We start from the raw sequence: 22,730 nt of genomic DNA, 5'->3' as shown, positions 1-22,730 counted from the left end.
GGGAACGGATGGGGCCACCCTGCTGCGGGGCACGCCGGGAGTTGTAGTGCGGAGCGGCGCTCCCGGCGTGCCCCGCGTGCTGTGAGTTGGCATTTTCAAGCGGGTGAAGGGGCGGCGGGGGCAGGGCGGCTCCGAAGGGGCTCGACCCTTCCGCGGGCCTCGGGCGGGGCGTGGCGCTGCCGCGGGCACGGCCCGGCCACCCCCGCCCGCCCTCGGGCGGTGCCTCCCTGTGCCGGGGCTGGTGACACAGCCCCGATTCCGAGAAGTTGCTCTAAGTCCTCGACCAATCAGAAGTGAGCGCTCTCCACGAGCACCAATGGGAGGGCGCGGGGGGCGTGGCCGCGAGAACTCGGCTGACCCCGATGACTTGGCAGCACCGCGCGATGACTGGACAACTTCTTTAAAGGGGCCGCGCCCGCCGCGGGTGCCGGCGGGGGACAGCGCAGCGGCGGCCCGGCCCGGCCCGACCAGAAGCGCTCACCCGCTGTCCCCCCGGCACTCCCGGCGCTGCCGCTGCCGCCCCACGGGGCGAGGCTCGGAGCTGCGGTGCCCCTTTAAGGCCGTTTCCTGCCCTTCGTCCCAGTAACAGCTGATTGCAGCGGGCCAGGGTCGGGCGGCCAATCAGCGGTCGCTACGTCCCACCCACGTGACTCCCACGCGCCGCCGCGCCATGCGGCGCTGCCCGGCGGGAGCCCCCGGCGCCCTTAAAGGGGCCGCGCCGGCCCGTGACTGTCGTGACCGTGTGCCCCGTGGGTATTGCCGCATCCGGCGGTACCGGAGACCCTGCAGCGGTGGGAGAGCCCGGCTTGGCTCACGGGCACCGGGGCTGGGCAGCTCCCGCAGCGTGCGGTGCCTCACGGGGCAGAGAGCGGCAAGGTCCCGGGGCGGCGGCGGGGCTGGACCGGCCCCGCTGCCCCACACCGGCTGCCCCGGGCACTCACCTGCCGCCGGTGGGGTCCGCCCGCGGCGGGTGAGGACCCCTTTAAGACCGGCTGCCTCGTCAGCGCGGCTCGCCCGGCTCCAGCTGACAGCCCGGGGCGCCTCTGACGTCGCTGTGACGTCACGCCCCCGCCACTGCCGCCCATGCCCGGCCCCGCGCCCCGGCCGCGCGCGCCCGCCCCGGCCCCCCCGGCCCGCGGCCGCGTGAGGGAGCCCGGGCCCGGCCCCGCGGGGACAGCGCGGCCCGGCCCCCCCCCGCGCACATGGCGGCGCGGCAGCCGCATGTGACCGCCGTCACCTGACCAACATGGCCGGGGCCGCCCCCGCCGCCGCCGCCCGCCGTGGCTGAGCCGCCGCCGCCAGGTAACGCGGGGCCGCCGGGGCGGTGAGGGACCCCACGGCGCGGGGGATGAGGGCTCCCCGGAGCGGCCCGCGGGGCTCAGCCCGGCTCTGCGGTCCCCCCGCCGGTAGCGAGGGCCCCGAGGGGCCGGGGCCGCCGGACCGGCCGTGGCCGTGCTCGGTGCTGGGTCCGTGCTCGGTGCTGGGAGTATCGTCTGGGTGCCTCCCGTGGCTCTCTCCGGGCCCGTTGTGTCCCCAGTACAGGGGTTATGCTGGAGATGCCCTCGTGTCCCCCCTCCAGCTACGGAGGTGCCGTTGTGTCCCCACTGCCAGCTCTGGGGCTGCAGATGTCCCTCTCCATGTCCCATCATGGTCCTTTTCAGTCCCTGGGGCTGTGAATGTCCCGTTGTGTCCCTCAAGCTGAACAGGTGCCATCCCGTCCCACTCCCTGGCTGTGGATGTTCCATTGTATGTCCCCCCAGCTTGGAGAGGTCCTGTAATGTCCCTTCCCCCAGCGCCTGGATGTGCCAGTCCCCATCGTGTCCCCATCATGTCCCCTGCCAAGGGCTGTGGGAGCCCCACTATGTCACCCTGCTGAGGTCCCACCTTGTCCCTCACATCCAGAGCTGAGCCCATCTCCACCCCCGCACACAGGCACAGCCACCGAGCTCCTCAACCCCTTTTTTTTTTAACCCGAGTGCCGATGGGGAAGTGATACTTGCTGCTTGCTGGGGCGGGCAGGGCGGTTCTGTGCTCTGCTCTCTCACAGCCTGCCTGGGCCACCTTTCTCCCAGCAGAATCCAGCATGGAAAGCTTCCTGCAGAGCGTGGAGAAGGACCTGAACATCGACCGCCGGCAGCTGGCCCCCGAGAGGACGCACGTCACCGCCTTGGTGCCGGCCAAATGGCTGCAGAGCCTCAAGGAGCGCCGGGTGCTGCCCCCGGCCTGCCCACGGCCCGAGGGGCTGAGCGAGGTGGAGCTCAGGACGTTCCTGCAGCCCTCGGTGCAGAAACTCCCGGCGGGCTGGACACGGGTGGAGATCCACGGGCTGCGCAAGGCCCGCCTGGGGTACCCGCTGCGGGTGGCACAGCCCCCTGAGCAGCGTGGCGGCAACGTGGACACCCTGCACGGCTTCATGCAGAGCGTGGCCACCCAGAATTACCACAACCTGTGGGGCCGGGCTCACGGGCTGTACGCCCGGCCCTACCGGCGCCCCGATGCGCCGCCCACGGTGCCGGCGCTGGACGCGCTCAGGGCTGCCCTGCACAGAGCCTACGGCTGCCCCGTCCTCCAGCTGGGCAGGAACGTGCCTGGCACGTCCCCTGCCAAGGAGAGCGTGGCCAAAGGGGCGTCCTCGTGTCCCAACGTGCTGCAGGCTGAGGCGCTGCTGGAGTCGGCTGACATGTTGTATGTCATCTACCCCTATGTGCAGTACTGCCTGCATGACATCGTCACCTTCAGCCCGGCCAAGCTCACCAACAGCCACGCCAAGATCCTCTTCCTCCTCTTCCACGTGCTGCAGGCCATGAGGGCTTGTCACCAGGCGGGGCTGGCTTGTGGAGATTTCTCCCTTCGGGATGTTGCTGTGGATGAGAAGCTGTGCAGCCGGCTGCGTGTGAACTTCAGAGGGTACGAGGGACCAGGGGAGGAGGAGAATCTGGAGAGTGGTCTGGAACAACAGAGCAAGCAAAGCTGCGTGCAAAGGCAGGAGGTGACATGCAGTGCCTGCCAGAAGGACCTCCGAGACCTGGTGTTGCAGTGGGTGCACGGGCAGGTCAGCAACTTTGACTACCTAATGCGTCTGAACAGCCTGGCTGGGAGGAGAATGGGAGACCCCAATTACCACCCTGTTCTCCCGTGGGTGGTGGACTTCACTACCAAAAACGGCAAGTTCAGGGACCTAAGGAAATCCAAGTTCCGCCTCAACAAGGGGGACAAGCAGCTGGACTTCACCTACGAGATGACCAAGCAGGCGTTTGTCGCGGGGGGCTCGAGTGGGGAGCAGCTCCACGTCCCCCACCACATCTCAGACGTCCTCTCAGACATCACCTACTACGTGTACACGGCCCGCAGGACACCCAAGGCAGTGCTGTGCTGCCACGTCAGGTCCCAGTGGGAGCCCAACGAGTACCCAGCCAGCATGGAGCGCATGCAGAGCTGGACACCTGACGAGTGCATCCCAGAGTTCTACACAGACCCCTCCATCTTCCGCTCCATCCACCCCGACATGCCCGACCTGGACGTGCCCTCGTGGTGCAGCTCCTACGAGGAGTTCATCCAAGTTCACCGCATGCTGCTGGAGAGCCGGGAGGTCTCCCAGGACCTGCACCACTGGATTGACCTCACCTTTGGCTACAAGCTGCTGGGGAAGGATGCGGTCAAGGAGAAGAACGTCTGCCTCCACTTGGTCGACAACCACACGCACCTGACGACCTACGGGGTGGTGCAGCTCTTTGACCAGCCCCATCCCAGGCGCATGGTGGGACCTGCCTACACTCCTGCTGAAGCTCCAGCCATTGCCAGGCCTCTGCTGCAGAACATCCGTGAGACCGTGGTTTTGGAGGACATCCAAGGCCAGGTGACAGATGCAGTCAACGGGCTGGTCCTGGAGGCTACTCCCAGTGAAACCACCTGGTCTGGGGAGAAACCCATGGCTGGTGAGGATGATTTGGAGCAAGGCACGGAAGCCCTGGATTCCATTTCTGCTCCTGGGAGAGCCCCTGACCAGCCCTGTGCCACTGTGCCTCCAGCACAGCCCTCCACCCTCCCTGCTTATGTCACCGATGGCAAATCCTCAGGGGTCCGACCGCTCCGTCGGAGCAAGGCAGGGGCTGGGGATCAGCTGGACATGAAGATCACTCTTCCTGAAGGCTTCAACCCGCTCCAGGCCCTGGAGGAACTGGAGAAACTGGACAATTTCTTGGTTAAAGGCTTAAGCAGCGAGATGCAGCTGATGGAGCAGCAGTGCGAAGAGCAACCCTTGGGTCTCTCAGACCTCTTCCAGAGGGACATGCAAGCTCTGGGCATCCTGGTAGCTGAAATTATATTTGCACCGAGGCTTCGTCCTTCCAAGCCCGATGCGTCGCTGTTGGAGCGGTTCCTGATGGTGAGGAACCTCTGCCGTTACCATCCCAAGGAGATCCCAGCCCCACTGCAGCACGTGCTGCACGTCCTGCTGCAGCTGAGCGTGCCCGTGGAGAAGCTGCTGAAGAGCAGGCTGGGCAAGGGCACAGTGCAGCTGTTTGAGTACAAACCCATCTCCCAGGGCCTCCCCCCACCCTGTCCCACGCAGCTCCTCAGCCCCTTCAGCTCCATTGTCCCCTTCCCCACGTACTTCCCAGCTCTGCACAAGTTCATTTTCACCTATCAGGCAAAGAAGATCGAGGATGAAGGGCAAGGACGGGAGCTCGTTTTCCAGCTGTGGCAGCAGCTGGAGGGGATCCTTGCTGAAATCACTCCTGAGGGCCTGGAGATTCTTCTGCCTTTCATATTATCTCTGATGTCCGAGGAAAACACCGCTGTCTACGCGGCGTGGTACCTCTTTGAGCCCATAGCTAAATCCCTGGGGCCCAAGAATGCCAACAAGTACCTGCTGAAACCCCTGATCGGAGCCTACGAGACGCCCTGCTCCCGCCACGGCAGGTTCTACCTGTACACAGACTGCTTTGTGGCCCAGCTGATCGTGCGCCTGGGGCTGCAGCCCTTCCTCCTGAACCTGCTGCCCCACATCCTGCAGATCCTCGTGGGCATCGAGAGCTCACGGGAGGAGAGCAAATCCTTCCTGGGCACCGCCGAGGACGATGAGAGCGGAGGGGAGAGCCCGGTGTCGTGTGTGTTTGGGGAGGAGATCAAGATGGATGTGGAGCACAGCTCTGCTGCACTTGATCTCCTGGACTACACCTCTGGGGTCAGCTTCCATGACCAGGCCTACCTGCCTGAGGGTGAGGACTTCCAGAGTGGCCTCTATGTTGGGGAATCCCTGCAGCCCCAGGAGCAGGAATCGCTCAGCCTCGGCCGGATGAGTGACAAGAGCAGCGCCAGCGAGGTGTCCCTGGGCGAGGACAGACCTGCAGATGGGGACTCCCAGAAGGACAAGAGCAGCTTGAAGTCCATGGACAGCAGTCAGGACCTGAAGCAGAGCGAGGAGTCAGAGGAGGAGGAGGAGGAGCACGAGGAAGAGGAGCAGGAGGAGGCGGCGGTCGATGCGGAGCTGACGGTGGTTGTGGACGCTGCTGGGGCCTCTGTGGATGTCACCCTGGCTGATGACAGCAGCGAGCCAGAGGATGGGGAGGGAGAGGAGCTGCCAGATCACTCTGATGACAAAGAGCAGACCATACTGCTGGGTAAGACCCTGCCAGTGTCCTGGCTGTTGGGCAGAGCCTGGGGAGAAGCAGATCCAGATTTGGGGGTGTTTGTAGCCCCAGCTTGGGGACAGCGATGAAACCAGGGTGAGGCCAGGACTGCATGTGGGTGGCTCTGAGAGTCAGAGTTGGGGCAGCAGGGACTGCTAGCCTGTTAGATAGCTAATCTGTGCTGTGTCCTTGGGGCTGCTGTTGTTTTGCAGACACAGCCTGTAAGATGGTGAGGTGGCTCTCGGCCAAGCTGGGCCCGACCGTCACGTCCCGCTTCATCGCCAGGAACCTGCTGCGCCTGCTCACCTCCTGCTACGTTGGTAATGCCTCCCCAGGGCCCAGGGCTTTGTGAGGGTCCCCAGGACGAGGGAAGAGATGAGAATCTGACTCCATGTTCTCAGAAGGCTGTTTTATTATTTTATGATATTATATTATAGAATGCTATACTAGAACTATAGTAAAGAAATAGAGAAAGGATACATTAGAAGGAAATTATACTGAAGAAATAGAGGAAGGATACATCACAAGGTAACCATACTAAAGAAATAGAGGAAGGATACATCAGAAGGAAACCATACTAAAGAAATAGAGGAAGGATACATCAGAAGGAAACCATACTAAAGAAATAGAGGAAGGGTACATCAGAAGGCTTAACAAGAATGAATAATAAAAACCTGTGACTCCTCATAGCCTTGATACAGCTGGATGGTGATTGGTCATTAAGTCAACACAATTCACATGGAACCAATCAAACATGCACCTGTTGGATAAACAATGTCCAAACCACATTCCAAAGCAGCAAAACACAGGAGAGGAGAATCAGATAATTACGATTTACATTTTTCTCTGAGGCTTCTCAGCTTCCCAGGAGAAGAAATCCCGGCGAAGGGATTTTTTTTTCCAGAAAATATGATGGTGACACGGGGTGGGCTGTGCCCCCAGTCTGTGTGCTTGGGTGTGGCTGCTGCTTCAGCTCACGATGTGTTTTTCTCTGGGCAGGCCCCACCAGGCAGCAGTTTGTACCGAGCAGTGATGAGAACAGTCCCCTGAGCACAGGAAATATCTACCAGAAGCGGCCTGTGCTGGGAGATCAGGTGTCCAAGCCAGTGCTGGCCTGCCTCGTGCACGTGGCATATTTGTATGGAGAGCCTGTCCTCACCTACCAGTACCTGCCCTATATCAGCTACCTGGTCAGTATTGCCTTTTTCTCCTCTCTGTTGGGGCAAGAGCTGTGTCCAGGCACAAAGGGAAGATGTAAAAAAATAGTCCAGCCTCACCAGGAGCTTCTTGTGTATAAACTGAGCTTGGCTGGGCCAGAATGGACTGAGCAGCTCTGGTTGTGTTGGCTGAGAAGGGCAAGAGAGGCACTTTCACCTCCTGCCATAAGCTCCAGACTGCTCCCAGCAAAGCACACAGCTGTGTTCATACCCTTTTTTCACTGTCAGACCTTGTGAAAGCAGAGAAAAAGCATTTATTCTGCTTTTCTGTGCCCAGACAGAGCTGGCACAAGGGTGGGATTGTGATAACAGGCAGGAGGAGCAGCTTGTGCTGCTGTGAGATTGCTGGAGTGAGTGTTCACAGAGGTCTGTGTGGGTAGATAGGGCTGAACTGGGGGGAAACCAACAGGTTTTCAACTGAATAAAAAGCACTGGCAAGGCTCACCAACTTTTCAGCTTGAAGTTCATAGCAAGAAGGAAATGTATAATGCAGCTGGTTGAAAAACTTAATTTTTCATTAAAAAGAAAAAAGGTTTGAATGTTTTAAACAGGCTTATTTTTCATATTGTTCCCTCTTTAGTGGTTGTAAACACTTTGGTTATGGATTCTCGTTTAAATGGAAAACTTCAGTAGCTTTCTGATAATTTAAACATAGAGGAAAAAAGGCCACAGCTGTTCATCTAAAGAAAACAAAAAGGCATTGTCAGTTTTTCCAGTGTTGAAGGGGAGATTTTTCAGGGGAAAAAATCCCATTTTTCAGCAAAAATCATTCTCCACCCAGTTGCAATCATAACTCCAGCTGTTCTGCTTTGCTTTCCTAAGCTCATTGCTTGGGGGCACAGAGGGGATTAAATACCCCTGTGAAACAGCATTTGGCAACCTGATACTGGAGCCATGGAACTGGCAGGTCACAAATAGGATAAAGTCAATCCTTCTTGCAGGATTTGGCAGGGTGGCTATTTTGTGAGAGGAAGAGCCTCTGTGATGAGCTGGAAGATGGCAGGTGTACAAGAAATATAGCAGGAGCTGGGAATTGTCTGTGGGTTTTGTTACTGGCTCTCTTTTCTTGGGTGTTTGATTTGTCTAGGAGTTAGGAAATAGGACAATCTAGAAAGAAATATTTTTGTGTTGCTGCTGATGTTATTAACTCTTTGGCACTGCCATAACAGCAGCAGCACATTGTCAGCAGAAAAAGGATGTGCAGTTCTGCCTCATGAAATTATTAGCAGCTGGATTTCTAGAAGTCAGCAGCGGGGTTTGCCCATAATTTGTGTTTGGATATTTCATGCAGGGATTGTTCCCTTGCAGACTGTGGGATGAATACACTTATTCTTGCTTTTAAAATGTAAAGGTTTCCCCCTCTCTCTGTGCTGGTAAATGATGTTCTGGGCTGTCCAGGGTGGTTTGGGCCAGTGTGGGGTTGCTGATCTTGCTACTGAGCTTCCTCTTTGTGGGGATGTTGTACTCTGCAGAGGAAATCTGTGAGCTTAGGGGTGTCATTCCCCATTTTCTGCAGGCTCATCTCTTATGCTGATGGGTGCCTGTCAGTTTTTGGACTCATCCCTTTGGACACATTTTTGCTGTTGAGACTCAATGCTCAGGTTCCTCCTCTAGGAGCTGTGCCCAGCAGTGCTGTGCTGGGTTCCAGGCTGAGCTCAGGTGGCCCTGGGGTCACCTTTGCTGTGTCCTGCTGGGGAGGTGGTGGCCCTGGCACTGAAGGAGTCCCTGTCACAGGTTGCACCCGGCGGCGGCTCCGGCGGCGTCCGGCTGAACAGTCGGAAGGAGGCCGGGCTCCTGGCTGCTGTGACACTGACACAGAAGATTGTGGTGTGTCTCTCTGACACCACACTGATGGACATCCTGCCCAAGATCAGCCAGGAGGTTCTGCTCCCAGTGCTGGGCTTCCTCACTTCGCCAGCTGTCGGGTGAGCGCTGCAGGATTGGCACAAAATCAGGGATTTGGGAATGGTTCTGTGGGGGCATCAATGCTGCCAGGGCTGGGGGGTGTTTCTGCTCTGGTGTGCATCTCCTTGCACTGCTGGAAGCATTCTGGTAACACAGAAAAGGCAGAAGCATGAGGCAGAGGATGGAACAAAGGGATATGTGGAGGGCAGGCTGGTCATGGGTGTCCTCTGCAGTTTCCCCAGTGGAGCCCAGGCCCGTGTTGTCCTGTGTGTGAAGACAATCAGCCTCATTGCCTTGATCTGCCTAAGGATTGGGCAGGAGATGGTGCAGCAGCACCTGAGTGACACAGTGAGGAACTTCTTTGGGGCATTCTCGCTGCTGCAGGAGCTGCAGGACCAGGTCAGTGGTGTGGGAGAAGCCCTCCTGCACTTCCCCAGATGTGGGAATGTGATGGGCATACCTGGCTGTGTTTGTGTGGTAAGAGCATCTCATCTTGGGGTTTATCTGACCTTGTTTTTCTTGTCCAGGGGCTGACAGCAGAGTCATTGAGCAGCTGTGAGGTGCCAGTGATGGAGGTGCCCCTTTCAGATGGGAAGCTGCTGGCCCTGGATCCATCCGTGCTGGTGGAGTTACAGAAGGTGTTCAACCCTGAAATGGCCTACATCACCTACATCCCCTTCTCCTGCTTGCTGGGTATGCCTTGGCCACCAGCTCCAGGGATCTGTGAGGGAGCTCTGTGCTCTGGGCATGCGTGCTGGGTCTGAACTCCAGGGCAATCACAGCTCACAGGGCTGCTGGGGGAAACCCACACCTTCTGCAGCATGGCTTGGGCTGATTCTTGGGTTGGGAACCCTCTGGACTTCAGGCTGCCTTGGCTGGGGGCAGATGTAGCTGACTTGGGGGATGCTGTGTCCACATCCCAGTGTATGGAGGGGGATGATGATGATGATGATGATGATGGGGGCATTGCTTGCCTTGCAGCCACGCTGTCCCTGTCTCCTCAGGTGACGTTATCCGCACGGTTGTGCCCAACCACTCTCTGGTTGAGAAGCTGGCCAGCCTCCACCTGGAGAATGTGAACCCCCAGAACCTGCAGGCTGTTGGCCTGGAGCAAACACCGAGTGTGGTGGGCTCAGAGCAGGACCCTCGAGGGGCTGAGCCCTTCTCCAGCCCCCAGGAGGACACTCACTCTGGCACTTTTGGCAGTGTCCTGGTGGGGAACCGCATCCAGGTGCCCGTGGACACGCAGCGGGAGGGTCTCGGCTTGCTGCACCTCAGTGCTGGCACTGATGGATTCACTCCCAGCTCCTCCAGCGAGGAGAGTGCCCTGAAGCAGGACCTGCCCCGCAGCACCCACATGCTTTGTGGGAACTGGCTGGCCTACTGGCAGTACGAGATCGGGGTGAGCCAGCACGACCCCCGCTTCCACTTCCACCAGATCAAGCTGCAGAGTTTCTCAGGGCACTCCGGGGCCATCAAGTGCGTGGCACCGCTGGGCAGCGAGGATTTCTTCCTGAGTGGCAGCAAGGACAAGACAGTGAGGCTTTGGCCGCTGTACAACTACGGGGATGGCACCAGCGAGGTGCCCCCACGCTTCACCTACGCCGAGCACAAGAAGTCGGTGTTCTACGTGAGCCAGCTGGAGGCACCGCAGCACGTGGTGAGCTGTGATGGCACCGTGCACATCTGGGACCAGTTCACGGGTAAGGAGGGAAAGCATGAGGAGCTGGAGTGAACCGGTCCAGTCCTTACAGGCAGAGGCTGTGCTGAGTTTGGGTGGCTCCTGTTGAAAACCAGCGCAGAGCTGGAGATTTGCTGTGTGACTTGTCCTGCTGTAATATCTGTCATCTTTTCACAGGCAAACTTCTGCGGACCTTTGATGAGTTAGACAGCAAAGTCCCCATCACAGCTGTGACCACCATGCCACCTCCCTATCACAGCATCTCTGTGGCCAGTGCAGACTCTGTGCTGAGGTTCATCGACCACAGGAAACCAGGACTACAGGTAGGGACGTGGTGCCGTGAGTCACCTTCCTCCATCCCTGCGCTTCATGATGGGATCACAGCTGGCCCAAAGCCCAGATCCCAAAGCCAGCTGTGATGGCTGCATGGAAACCAGCTTGTCCCTTGAAAGCCAGCTCCCCTGAGCCTGCTGGGCCGTGTGTGTTGCAGCACGAGTTCCGCCTGGCCAGCGGCGTGAGCGCGGGGCTCATCCGCTGCCTGGCCGTGAGCCCCGGCGGCCGCAGCGTCATGGCCGGCTTCTCCTCGGGCTTCATCGTGCTGCTGGACACCAGGACAGGGCTCATCATGCGGGGCTGGCCTGCCCACGAGGGAGACATCCTGCAGATCAAGGTGAGAGGCTCAGCTGGGGTCAGGGTGGGGCCTCAGTGATGTTCTAAGGCTGTGTGGAGCATCCTTCCTTCAGGGTGTGTGCTCCATCCTTGCACCACCCCTTGCAGTGTCCCTGAGGGGCTGCCCAAGCTCTCTTGCTCCATGGTTTGTGCTGCTGGCAGCTGTTCTCGGTCCAGCTCATGCTGCCAGAGTTCAGCCCTCCTGGCTTTCAATGCCATATTCACAACTTGAATAAGTCACATCATAATTGCATCTCTCAGTTGCCATATACATAGAGTGGTGAAATAAATCACACCTGCTTCAAAAAGGAGAACACAAGTGAGCTGTACTTTATAAAGTCAGAGGAGGAAAAAAAGTTAGAGATAAAGGCAAGGGATTGGGTATCAAAACCAGGTTACAAAGTCTTTTCCTGGTTAGGGTCTGATCAGAAATGGGGTATGGGGGAAGCTGTCCTATGAAGTGACACATTCAATGTCAAACCAAGTTTTTCCCCAGTGTGGGCACTGCAAACAGGCAGGTCTGCAGCAGGGGCAGGGAGGAGCCATGGCTCCTGTGAAGGAGGAAATGTGTTGCTTTCTCCACGGGGCTCTGGGCTTCCCTGGGAGAGTGTCACTCTAATGAGTAACTCTTGTCCATATTTACCCACCCCAGGGAGCAGTGCTGGCTCTCCAGTGTCCTCGACCCAAATGTGGGTTAAACAAAGTTCAGCAGTGTGGCTTGTTTACCCTCTCACTAGCTCTGCTAATAAGCAGCTCCAGGCTTCTCTTACTCTCAGCAGTATTTTCAACTGTGAGAGAGCCTTCCAATTCCTTCTCCTGAGAAGGAAAATAGTTTGGCAGGTGATTTAGTGGAGAGGGAGACCGTGTGGTAATCCCTAGTACTACCCACTGCAGTAGTAAGAGATGATGAATGACTTGTGTTGGGTGTCAGGGTGTTGTTGAGAAGAGACCCAGCCCATTTCTTGGAGGAGATTGCCAGTTACCAGAGCATCCTTAACCTTGCAGTGCCCACCCAAGGCCTTGCTAACATGCTCAGTACCATCAGCTGCTTGGAAATGACTCTGCCTGTCCTGAGGGATTGCACTGTGACCATTGGATCACCTGCTGCTCTCACGTGCAGCACCAGATTGTGAGTTTCTACAGAAATGTCTGTTCACTGGCCTTTCCTCTCCTGCAGGCTGCAGAGGGCAACGTGCTGATCAGCTCCTCCTCAGATCATTCCCTGACTGTGTGGAAGGAGCTGGAGCAGAAACCTTTGCACCACTACAAATCTGCCTCGGAGCCCATCCACGCCTTCGACCTTTACGGTAACGAGGTGGTCACTGGCACCGTGGCCAACAAGATCGGGGTCTACTCCATGCTGGAGTCCTCAGCCCTGCCCAGCAGCACCACCAAGCTGAGCTCAGAGAACTTTCGGGGTACACTGACCAGCCTGGCAGTGCTGCCCACAAAGTGCCACCTCCTGCTGGGCTCGGACAACGGCGTCATCCGGCTCCTGGCGTAGTGACCCCGTGGCTGTCCCTGGAGCTGGGAGCCAGCAGCGTGGCTTTGGGAGGAGGCACAGTCAGATGTTTCTGAGCAGAGGATGCAGAGGGAGGTGTGCTTGTTAGGTCTCTGAGCTCTTTCTGTATCTTGAAAAAGAAAAAGAAAAAAAAAAGCCATAACTGAGAAACTGAGAAACCTCTGCTGCTGCTGGGAGAGATGTTGGGCGTTGTAGGTCACTGTCACCCCTGCAGAGAGGCCTGGAGCTTTCCTTACCGTGTGTGCCTGATCCCCAGGGGACTGTGAGCTGCCCTCCACAGCAATAGGGACCACAGGTACCCTCCCCCCTTCTATTAAGGGGTAAGAGGTGCCCCTTGACAAAACACAACAGTTTAGCTACTGCCACCTGCACTTCCCCTCCCCTTCCTCTCCTGAACCCCTGAACGGCCCCACTGGGATGGCAGAAGCTGGGTTTGGGAACTGCTGCCTTTGGAGCTGCATCTCCTCCTCCTGTGGCTGGTGCTCAAAGCACAGAGGAGGTGCTCTGTGAACCCCAGGTTCTGCCAGCTGGGTTAGAGCCTGCATGGGAGGAGGAGAGGCTCAGCAGGGCCCTTCTGCTGCCGTGCTGGCTGCAGGGCAAGGGCTGGGATGGAAGGCAGCCAAGGCACAAACCCCATCTGCCTGTCAGAGTGGGCTGCTGCAGAGGGGCACGTTGGGGTGGGAATGTGACTCTCTCAGGAGGCCAGAACTAGGTAACTAGATGCTTCCATGGAGATTTTGGCTTCTGGAGCAGTGGGGTAGGGCTGTTGTTGGTTCCTGCCCCAGCATCCCGTGGTGATGTAAGGGGTGAGGAATGCCATGTGTGCTGTGCACTGGCATTGATCCTCAGTAAATCCTAGTCCTCTCCTCTGTGCTGGTCAGGCTCCTGGGGAAGACAGGACAGCAAAAGGTGCTCAGTTTTGTGCCCTCCTGCCCTTGTAGGGTGAGAGGCAGGAGGCAAGAACCCAGCCTGGTCTCTGTTTGACCTTTCCTTTGGGACAGCACTGTCTGTTCCCACCCCAAAGGCACAGAGGGTGCTCTTTGCCCCACCCGTAGGAGCAGTTTCCTCCCTTCCATGTCACCCTTTTCCCATCCATCCTTCAGCCTAGCCAGAGCCAGTATCAGGGGAGTGGGAAGCTCTTGGGCAGAGGAGGAGCCTGCTGAGGGTTGTCCTGGAGGGGAAAGGGCTTCCATCCAGCTGCCACCTGCAGGGAGCTGGGGAGGTGTGGTTGGAGTGGTTGGCCAGTGCTGTCCTTCCCTACCCAAGGGGAGCTCTCAGTCCCGTGTTGCCTATTAAGCATTTGCAATAGATGTAAATATTTACTTCTAAATATACTCTTTGAAAGAACTGCAGAGCCCTGTGTGTATGTGTGTGTGTAAGCTCTGTGCTGCAGGGGCTGGGTGTGCTGCCTGCAGCTCTCCTGCTGCTCAGCCCAGGTGCCACCTGCTCCTTCAGGCTCCTCTTGTGCTCTGGGGGAGCCCAGGGTGCAGGACAGGACTCTGCTGCACGGGATTTGCTTTCCAAGGGGAAGCAGCTCCCGAGTTTGCAGAGCTCAGATCTGTCACCCACTGTCTGGGTGAGCTTGGGAACCAAGAGTTCTAGCAAGGAATGGATGGGTGGAAGATGCTGCTGGTGCTCCCTGCCGGCCCTCAGTGCCTCCTCTCCCCCTGAGGGCACGGGCAGAGGCAGGAAGGATCAGCCCCACTTGTGCATGCAGCACAAATGCACCCAGGGCAGCTGTGCCCATGCCCAAGGCTGTTCCTGTGTGCCCCAGCAGTGTGTGCATGCCCTGGGAGAGCTCTGGAGCGTGCTGTGCCCCAGGGCAGGGAGCAGCTGCTCTTGGCTCAGCCCAGCCTGGCCCTCAGAGCCTCTGTGTGCAGCCACAGCACCCTGGGCACCTCTGTTAAACCAGCAGCAACTGGGACTCCAGGAGGGAACAGCTGGGGGTTTCAGCAAAGAAAATCCCCAAACCAGACAGCCCTGTGGCAATAAACACCAAGCCCTGCATTTTCACTGAAGTTTATGAATAAAAGAGAATATTCCTAGCATGGGGAGTGCATGCAAAGTGGAGCCATTTGCAAATTCTGCTGCTGGGAGTTTTGGATCTTTAAGGTTCTCTTGAAGGTAGAGCAGCCCAAAAGTGTGTCCCCATCTCCAAATGCACCAGAGATTCACTCTTCTCCCCCAGAGAAATGTTTACCCGGATGCTGTGGGTCAATATTTGCCTGCCAAATTCTCAAACAGGGGGTGGTGCTGAAGGTCACTGCTGGGAGGGGGGGCTGGACTAGAGCTCTGTGTGTGTGCCCCATGCAGAACTGCTGGACAGGCTAAAGCAGCTGCCAGCTCCAACGTGGACATCAACAACCTCAGGTAAGGGAGAAATCAAAGGGGTTGACAGAAATGAGGGCTCCTGCAAGGCTCCTCTGGGAGAGAGGGGTGAATTGGGCAGAGGGCTAAAGGATGGGCACCACCAGGGAGGAAAAAGGGGTATTTGGGGTTTTTATTTGGGGTATTTTTATTTGGGGTATTTTTATTTGGGGTATTTGGGACTGCAGGATTTGGGGTGAAGGAAGGAGAAGAGCGAAATGGCCCCAAGTTCTCTTCTGCCAGTGGGATCTCAGCCCAGCAGTTCTGGGTGAAGTAAGAACTGCTTGGAGAGTGGGAAGCAGCCCCAGGAATTAAATGTGGGCACCATGCAGGGGGCAGGGCTTTGGCGTGGGGGTTTTATGAGAAGGAGAAGGTATTTTATTTCTGTCAGAAAGGGAAAAGTGGCTGGGTGAAGCGTTGGCCAGGGGATGGGTGGGGTTCTGCTGTGACCCTGGAAGCCCTGTCCCAGTCTGGAAATGGAGCAGGGAGAGGGGAGAGGAGGGGTTTGCCAGCAAAGGGAGAAGATGAGTGCTGGGAAGGGGAGGACTCCCCCTTGCAGGACATAATGCTGAGAAACTGCTCTGGTATTGCACTTCATACCCTCCCAGACAGCACTTGCTGAGCACCTGCAGGTCAGTAGCCCTTCTCCCAAGAGCCTGGGGCACTGCTGAGGATGCTGTGCCTGTATCCCCGTGGTTTCCATGGGAAAGGAGCAGAAAGGCTCTTGTCTCCTTCCAGAGGCACAGTGTGTGCAGTGCTGATTAGGGAAATACCATTTGCAGTCCAGAGAAACCAGGGCAGCAGGGTCAGACAGGCAGGATCCAAGCCCAGCCTGGCTGTGGCTGCAGCTCCACTGCGGGCCCCTGCTCCTCTCTGATTTCCCTGCCTTGGCACCAGGAGCTCTGTGTTGTTTCTTTGCAGCTTTGTTCATCTCCCCATTGCTTTCCACGAGCTCCTGTGCCAACCTGTTTGGCCAGGTTGATAATTTTCTCCCTGCAGAGCTGAATAAGCTGAGCTTGCAGCTGGAAATAAATAACTCCTCTCTCGGCTGGTCCTTGTGTTCCAGGAAAATGGGGTTCCTCTGGGGGCTGCTCTGCCTGGCTGCTCTGCACAGCCTCCCAAGGGTAAGTTCCTACTCCAGCAAAGAGCAAGGGAACTGTGCTGGCTCCCTGAGCCAGACCACGGGGCAAATACCACCCAGAACAGCCCTGGAAGATTGGTGGAGGATACTGCTGGGGGGTTCACCAGCAAGGTTTCTAATCTTTTACCCAGCTCAAATAGTTCTGGATGTTCTTACTTTCATTCAATATTTATAATATTATATATATTTTTTTCAATATTTATAATATTAGATATAATATTTTCAATATTGTTCATATTTCTGTAGAAATTTTTCTTTTGGAACTTGACCTCAACTGTATTTGTTGACCGTGACCTTCAGGAGTTTACAGGAACTTTTTGAAAAGCAGGTTTTTCCTCCTCCCCCCCCCACTTTTAAATCTGGATTCCTGTCAGAACTGAGATTGCAAAACCCCACTGCTCACTCTCAAAAGGATCCATTATTTTGTGCCAGACTGGCCTGATCCCTTTCTAAACAAATCCAGTGTTTGCAGTGTCTCCAGCTGCTCCTCACTTCCACCTCCCCATGTCAGATCCCACCATCCCTGGGTCTGCATCCCAAAATCCTGCCCATGTGGGGACTGCTGCAGCCAGGACTGCAGTGGGAGCAGGGAAGACACACTCTGGGAATTCAGAGGGACCTGATTTTGGTTTTGTGTTGATTTTTTTTTCCCCCACAGCTGGCCCATGGCATTGAGCAGCAGCGTCTCTTCCTGGACAAGGATGGGAAGCTGAGGGTAAGCACTGACAGGTTCCACCCAATGGGGGCTGAAGTTTTGCTGTGGGATTTGCAGTTTTTTTCCTGAGAAGGGATGAGCCCAGGCAGTGCCAGTGCCATGAGAAAGGTCCATCTTTCTGCAGGCTTAACTCCCAGCTGCTGCCAATGCTGTGTTGGAAGCTCACCTTAAATAACTGAGCAGAGCACGGAGTTAACATCAGGATGGTGTGTACAGGGGCTGGCAGGTGGATGATTTAATTTCTGACTGATAAGGAAAGGTGAGGGAAACCACCAGCTGTGAGGATGACAGGGAGAAAGACCAGTAGCTGATCCAACCCATTGAGCCTGGGATGTTTCAGATCATGCAAATGTGAGGACAGTAGTGGCAGTGCTAAAGGCTAAAGCTTAGAAGAGTGGAAAATGAGGGAATTTAGAGAGAACAAGGATGGAATAGAACACACAGGTCAAGAAAACAGAGATGCCTGGAGGAGGAATTGAGCCAAACTGGATCAGGGCTGTGACAGCAGCAGAAGGGGTGACCAGTGTGAGGCAGGTGGGCACTGCTGAAATGTGTGAGGGGAAGAGATGAAATCAAGGCTGAGGATGATGGATCTGTAAATGCTGAAGGCACAGGACATGTGCTGAGCTGGTGGTGGGTCTTGCCCTCGAGCTTTCCTGAGAGCAAGTAGAGGAGGAACCACTGCCAGACCCTCACTGGGTCCATTTTCACAGGATCCAAGACCTCTTTTCCAAATCATTATCCTCAGGGTTAAAGGGAAACTGAAGCAAAACCACCACCAGAGCTGAGCAGTCCAGTTTTCTCAGCCCATTTAGGTGAGCACTAAAAGCCCATGAGGGTGTCACTGTGCTCTTGCTCTCCCAGTGCTCTCCTTGTTTCTCCCCAGGACGTGAAAAGCGCTGGAATTGCACAGTCGGATTTGCTGGGAGCCATCCCAGCCCTGCCAGAGGGAAAGATGGTAGAATTTAGTTATGACAGCTTCCAGGAGAGTGATGGACCCATGTCAGAATTCCCCAGCACCCTGCCAGACACGAGGGATGAGTGGAACTCAGATGAAGCCGTGGCTGGGGCTGGGGGCTGTCGTGGGAAGAAATCACCCGAGGAAAATGCCTCAGCTGAAGAGGCTGGAGATAAAAGCTGTGAGATGACTTGGAAGAAGAGCCAGAAGCTGGCAGATGGCTTGATGAGATTCAGCATTGATCTCCTGAGAGAGGTGGAGCTGGAGTCCAACAGAACCAACGTGATCCTGTCCCCCCTGAGCATCGCCCTCGCCTTGTCCCACCTGGCACTGGGTAATTCTCAGTGGCAAAGCCACCATTCCCTGCCCTTCCCATTCCCTCTCCCTGAGCCATGAGCAACCAGATGCAAATGAAATACAGTCCCTTCCACTTATCCTTGCTCCTGCAGCTTTAATTAGGCATGATTACAATTGAAGCTGCCCTCTGAGGCTCCGACTCTCAGATTTCTCCAGCCTCTTTTGTGAGGCACAGCGTGTTTCTAACAAGAGGCAGCCAGAGTAACATCCCTGTTTTCCACTCTGGAGGCATGAGACCTAACAGGAATTTGATTTTTAGGAGCAGCAAATCAGACAGAGAAGCATTTGCTGGAGGTGATGCACCTGGAGTCAGTGCCCTGCCTCCACCAGATGCTGGGCGCCCTTCGCAGGAGGCTCACAGAATCCACCCTCAGCCTGGGGTCACGTCTGTACCTGCAGAAAGGTGAGGGAACAAGCTGGACTGGTGCAGGACGAACCTCCCAGTCACAGAGAGTGATGGAAGCACCCTGGAGACATCAATTTCCCCCATTTCCCGCTCTTGGGGGGTGTCATATCACGCTGAGCAAACCTTTTCCATCATTCCTCCCCTTTGCCAGGGTTTGAGGTCAAACAGAAGTTCCTGGAGGATTCAGAGAAATTCTACGGAGCAAAGCCCAAGACCCTTTCTGGGATCAATCAGGACGACCTCATGGCCATAAACAGCTGGGTAAAGGATGTAACTCATGGAAAAATTCCCTCCTTCCTCCAGCAACTCCCTCAGAACACAGTGATGCTCCTGCTCAACGCCATCTATTTCCACGGTGAGCTCCACAGGCCTTCCTCATTTTTTTCCAAGAGGAAATAGTTAGAACTCCAGTTTTCTGCAAGCCCTGTAGCTGAACAGCCTCTCCTCTCCTCGCTTCCTGCTAGGCAATCTGCTTGTTCTTGTGCATCTGCTGTTCCTCTTGCTTAGATTTCTTTACAGTAATAATTCCCAACTGCTTCACATGTGCTAAAAATGTTACTTGACAGCAGAGCCAGGACACAGCAGGTGGGACCTGCAGTATCTTTGCCTCCTGGTTCAGGATCCCAGGCAGTGGCACATCCCTGCTCATCTACTCAGTGATCTTAAAGGTCTTTTCTAACCCAAATGATGAACCAGGTCGTTTGCAGCTCTGCACACCCACCACAGAGCTCAGAGGCAGCTTCTGTGGATTCCTCTCTGACTACAGCACAGTGGTCGGCCACATCTTCCTTTTTTAATTCCCTGAGGGCTGTGCACAGACCAAATACTTCCAGTGTAAATCTACAAACGTTTTACCTTGGTCTTGGAGCAGTGTTTCCCCCTCTGCAGCACAGAAGCAATACTCCCCATTTTTCAAAGCACAAACATAGTTTCTTTTATCTTCATAGCCTTCAGTAGTCTCCCACGCTGAGGCATGAGGATTAATCCGTGTTCTTTTTGTTATTCCATAGTTTCTCTCTGGATGATAAGAGTTTCCTGCTGTTAGGACTCTTCCAGCCTTGGTACTGACTTCTCTTTGCTGTATTTTCATTTTCCTGGTCACTACTGGCCTTGTTAGAGAACTCAAGATAGGAGGAGTGTCAGCTCAGCAATTTCTGGTTTTCTACTCAAATTTAACTTCATCACTTTCAAAACTTTTATTTTTACAGGGTTTTGGAAGAATAAATTTAATGCAAGCTTCACTGGGCCAGATGTGTTCCACCTTGACAATGAGTTTGTGGTCCCAGTTGAGATGATGAAAGCCCACCAGTACCCCCTGAGCTGGTTTACTCTGGAGTCCCAGGATATTCAGGTAGGAATCTCTCAGGAGTACAGGAATTTTTCACTGGAATTTCCTCTTGCTGTGATATTACTAACTGCAAGCATTCCCTCCAAAAAACCAATTTTTTTTAACAGGCATAGCACACACAAATTTAATAATCATTCTTTGTCCTTGCTTCCAGCAAGAATGTTGAAACTTCACTTTTAATCTCTAGGAAAAACCACAAAGACATATTCAGACTAACTGGGAATTAATAGAATTTTAAAGCCCTGAGTTAAAGATAAATGAGGAAATATGGAAAGGAATTCCCTCAGACAATGTGCTGTTGGAGTTTTTCAGAATTCAGAGTGGGGCAAGCTTGTGGCTTGTGCTCAACCTTTACCAGCCAGTGGCTAATACTAAAACCTAAAGCTGTTATTCCAACAAATTCTCCTCTGGAGAAATCAGATCCCTCCTTCTCACCAGGCTGTTTTCATCCCGGAGCAAGAGTGGCCCTGTAGACCAATTAGAAAAAGACTAAATTAAAAGCATCACCTTGTGGACTTCCCTTCCTTTTCCCTGAATCCTTCTCTGGTTGGTTTTATTTCCAGGTGGCCAAATTTCCCTTTAAGAGCAACGTCAGTTTTGTGGTCATCGTACCAAACCACAGCGCCCGGGACACCTCTCACGTGCTGGAGAACTTCCCTTACAAACAACTGTGCAGGCTTTTCCCCAGAGAGGTGCCCACCACGGTGAAGATCCCCAAAATAAAGTTGGACTACAAGCTGGAACTCAACCAGGTTCTCAGCCAAATGGGTAAGGCCCCTGGCAGGGTTTGCACAGAACAAGATCAATCTGTTCACTGACACCAAAAGCTGCCACCCTTGTTTCTAAAGCTGTGCCTCACAGCTTGCTCCAGAACTCCAAACTCTCCCAGCTCTTCTTCCTCTCCTCCTCCTTACTCCTTGCTTGCCTGGCACCAAATGTTTTGCTCCAACAAGATGATACTACAGAGAATTCACAGCTTCTCACAGTCTTTACGAGTTCTTCCCATTGTAGCCAAGACCAACTTCCCCCGTGCATCAATCTCAGTCTCTTTGTCATTTCATTCAGTGTCCAGGACATGGAAATTGCCATCAGAGAAAATGCAGATCACAAAACCTGGAGCTGAAATAAAACACCAGGTGCTGCCTTTGCAGATGAGAATAATTTAAGAGTTCACTTTGTTTTGCAAAGAATTGCTCAAAAAATAATCTCTATAGAAAAAAGAATCTTTATAGAAGTGTTTCCAGTCTAGCTAGAAAGAGTCTTCAGACTTGATGCTGCTTTTTAAGGATGACTTCAAGTTCTTACACTACTATTCTTAAACAGGTGGAATTTTGTTTCTCTTGACTGTCAGTTCTCCAGTCCTCCATGGTTGCACATGGAGCAACAGATCATGGAATTGCTTTCTTCAGACAGCTTTGAGAAAACTCAGAACTCACAGCACCAACTTGGTCTCATTTGTCTGCAGGCCTCCAGGAGCTGTTCATGAGCCCAAATCTCCAGAAGATCACAGAGGAGCCTCTCTTTGTGTCCAGTGTCCAGCACCAGGCCACCCTGGAGCTCAAAGAAGATGGGGTGGAAGCCTCTGCTGCCACCAGTGTCGTGCTGTCACGCTCAGTCTCTGCCTTCAGCCTTGACAGGCCCTTTATCTTCATCATCTTTGAGGATGAAACAGGAATCCCACTTTTTATTGGCAGTGTCCAGAACCCCAACCCAGATGCTGCTCCCCAGATCCGAGAGCCACAGGATTCGGGTGAAGCCACGGATGCCAACAAGAACCGCGTGCCCAAATAACAGAGGGCACAGCTGAGTGTTCTGGGACTCCTGCCTGACCCTCTGGACCATCTGGGAGAGGCCACAGGGGGCAATTCCTTGCTGCTTTCCTTTCCAGATCCCTAGAGACCAGTCCTGGGATTTTTGAGTTTCTCCAGGCTGAGGCTCCCCTCTGTTGAACCTGAAAAGCTTGTTCTGCCTGGATTTCCCTTCCAGGGCTCTCAGTCATGGAAGGGAGACTTTCTTGTCCCCAGACTCTTATTAGAGTCTTCATTAAGATCTTATTAGAGTCCCCTGTAGCCTGGAATCATCATTAGCATCTGGCAGCTTGGACATCAGCCAGAGCTGTCTGAGTGTGGCTCTTCCTTCCGCAGTTCTGGGAACACGAATCCCTCCGTGTTCCTCTGCAAACCATCTGTGCCCACCTAGACAACGACCTCCAGAGCAACTGGACCAGAAACCAGTTGTCTTCTCTAGGATGAGTCACAACCTCTTCCAGGCATGGGTTCTTTTCAAAGATTCCCTTTTCCCACTCCTTGGCTATTTGGATCTGATGTAGGAGGCTCTGCTGTAGGAAACCCCTCCCTTTGGATCCTTCTCTCCAGCCCTTCTTCTAGAGGCTGGGTAATTTTCCCTCTCCAGACCTTCTTCTAGAGGCTGGGTAATGCTAGATTTTTCAAGGCATGTTTTATAAAGTGTTTTTTAGTAATTTTTATGTTGGCAGAATAATAAAGAATAAAGCAGAATGTATTTGCTGAAGGTGTTGCATTGAAAGACCCAACAGAGAAAAGGCACAGAAATTTAATAATTGTAAAGATTGGGAGGAAAAAAATCTGGGCATGACAGAAGAAAAGAAAGGAGGGGCTGTGGCAAAGGATCTGGTTTTTGCTACACCTTGTCACAGGGAACAACAGGGGCTGTGAGGTGAAATGGCAAATCTGTAAAGATTCTCCAAGGGCCAAGTCCAACAAGTTTTGGGCATCTCCCCTGGCAAATGTGCAGGGGATGGATGCTCTCTGGGTCAGAGCTGGCTTTGTGAGATGG

At 54.7% G+C, this 22,730-nt stretch overlaps 2 protein-coding genes across 5 annotated transcripts; both read left to right on the top strand.

Moving 5' to 3' along the window:
* The first annotated feature begins 477 nt into the window (after positions 1-477).
* Positions 478-13,976, top strand: WDR81 (WD repeat domain 81). Of its 2 annotated transcripts, none has more exons than XM_054647186.2 (11): positions 478-1,302; positions 2,076-5,621; positions 5,843-5,950; positions 6,630-6,820; positions 8,582-8,772; positions 8,986-9,151; positions 9,280-9,445; positions 9,757-10,455; positions 10,611-10,756; positions 10,924-11,103; positions 12,280-13,976. In XM_054647186.2, the coding sequence occupies exons 2-11, from the start codon at positions 2,084-2,086 to the stop codon at positions 12,604-12,606; spliced, it is 5,712 nt and encodes a 1,903-aa protein (XP_054503161.2). In that variant the 5' UTR covers positions 478-1,302; positions 2,076-2,083; the 3' UTR covers positions 12,607-13,976. The 2 variants fall into 2 exon arrangements, with proteins under 2 accessions (XP_054503161.2, XP_054503162.2); XM_054647187.2 differs by having other exon boundaries at positions 2,073-5,621.
* Positions 13,977-14,078: 102 nt separating this feature from the next.
* Positions 14,079-22,436, top strand: SERPINF2 (serpin family F member 2). 3 transcript variants are annotated; one of them, XM_054647191.2, is made up of 9 exons: positions 14,079-14,994; positions 16,058-16,115; positions 16,791-16,847; positions 17,734-18,139; positions 18,422-18,565; positions 18,720-18,923; positions 19,777-19,919; positions 20,480-20,684; positions 21,382-22,436. In XM_054647191.2, the coding sequence occupies exons 2-9, from the start codon at positions 16,062-16,064 to the stop codon at positions 21,705-21,707; spliced, it is 1,539 nt and encodes a 512-aa protein (XP_054503166.2). In that variant the 5' UTR covers positions 14,079-14,994; positions 16,058-16,061; the 3' UTR covers positions 21,708-22,436. The 3 variants fall into 3 exon arrangements, with proteins under 3 accessions (XP_054503166.2, XP_054503165.2, XP_077044818.1); XM_054647190.2 differs by having other exon boundaries at positions 14,079-16,115; XM_077188703.1 differs by lacking the exon at positions 18,720-18,923 and having other exon boundaries at positions 14,079-16,115.
* The last annotated feature ends 294 nt before the right edge of the window (positions 22,437-22,730 follow it).

The sequence above is a fragment of the Agelaius phoeniceus genome, chromosome 20 (genome assembly GCF_051311805.1).
Source record: "Agelaius phoeniceus isolate bAgePho1 chromosome 20, bAgePho1.hap1, whole genome shotgun sequence".
In the NCBI taxonomy this organism is placed as follows: Eukaryota; Metazoa; Chordata; class Aves; order Passeriformes; family Icteridae; genus Agelaius; species Agelaius phoeniceus.
Note: the sequence above shows the minus strand (reverse complement) of the source record. Positions and strands in the feature narration are given on the sequence as shown.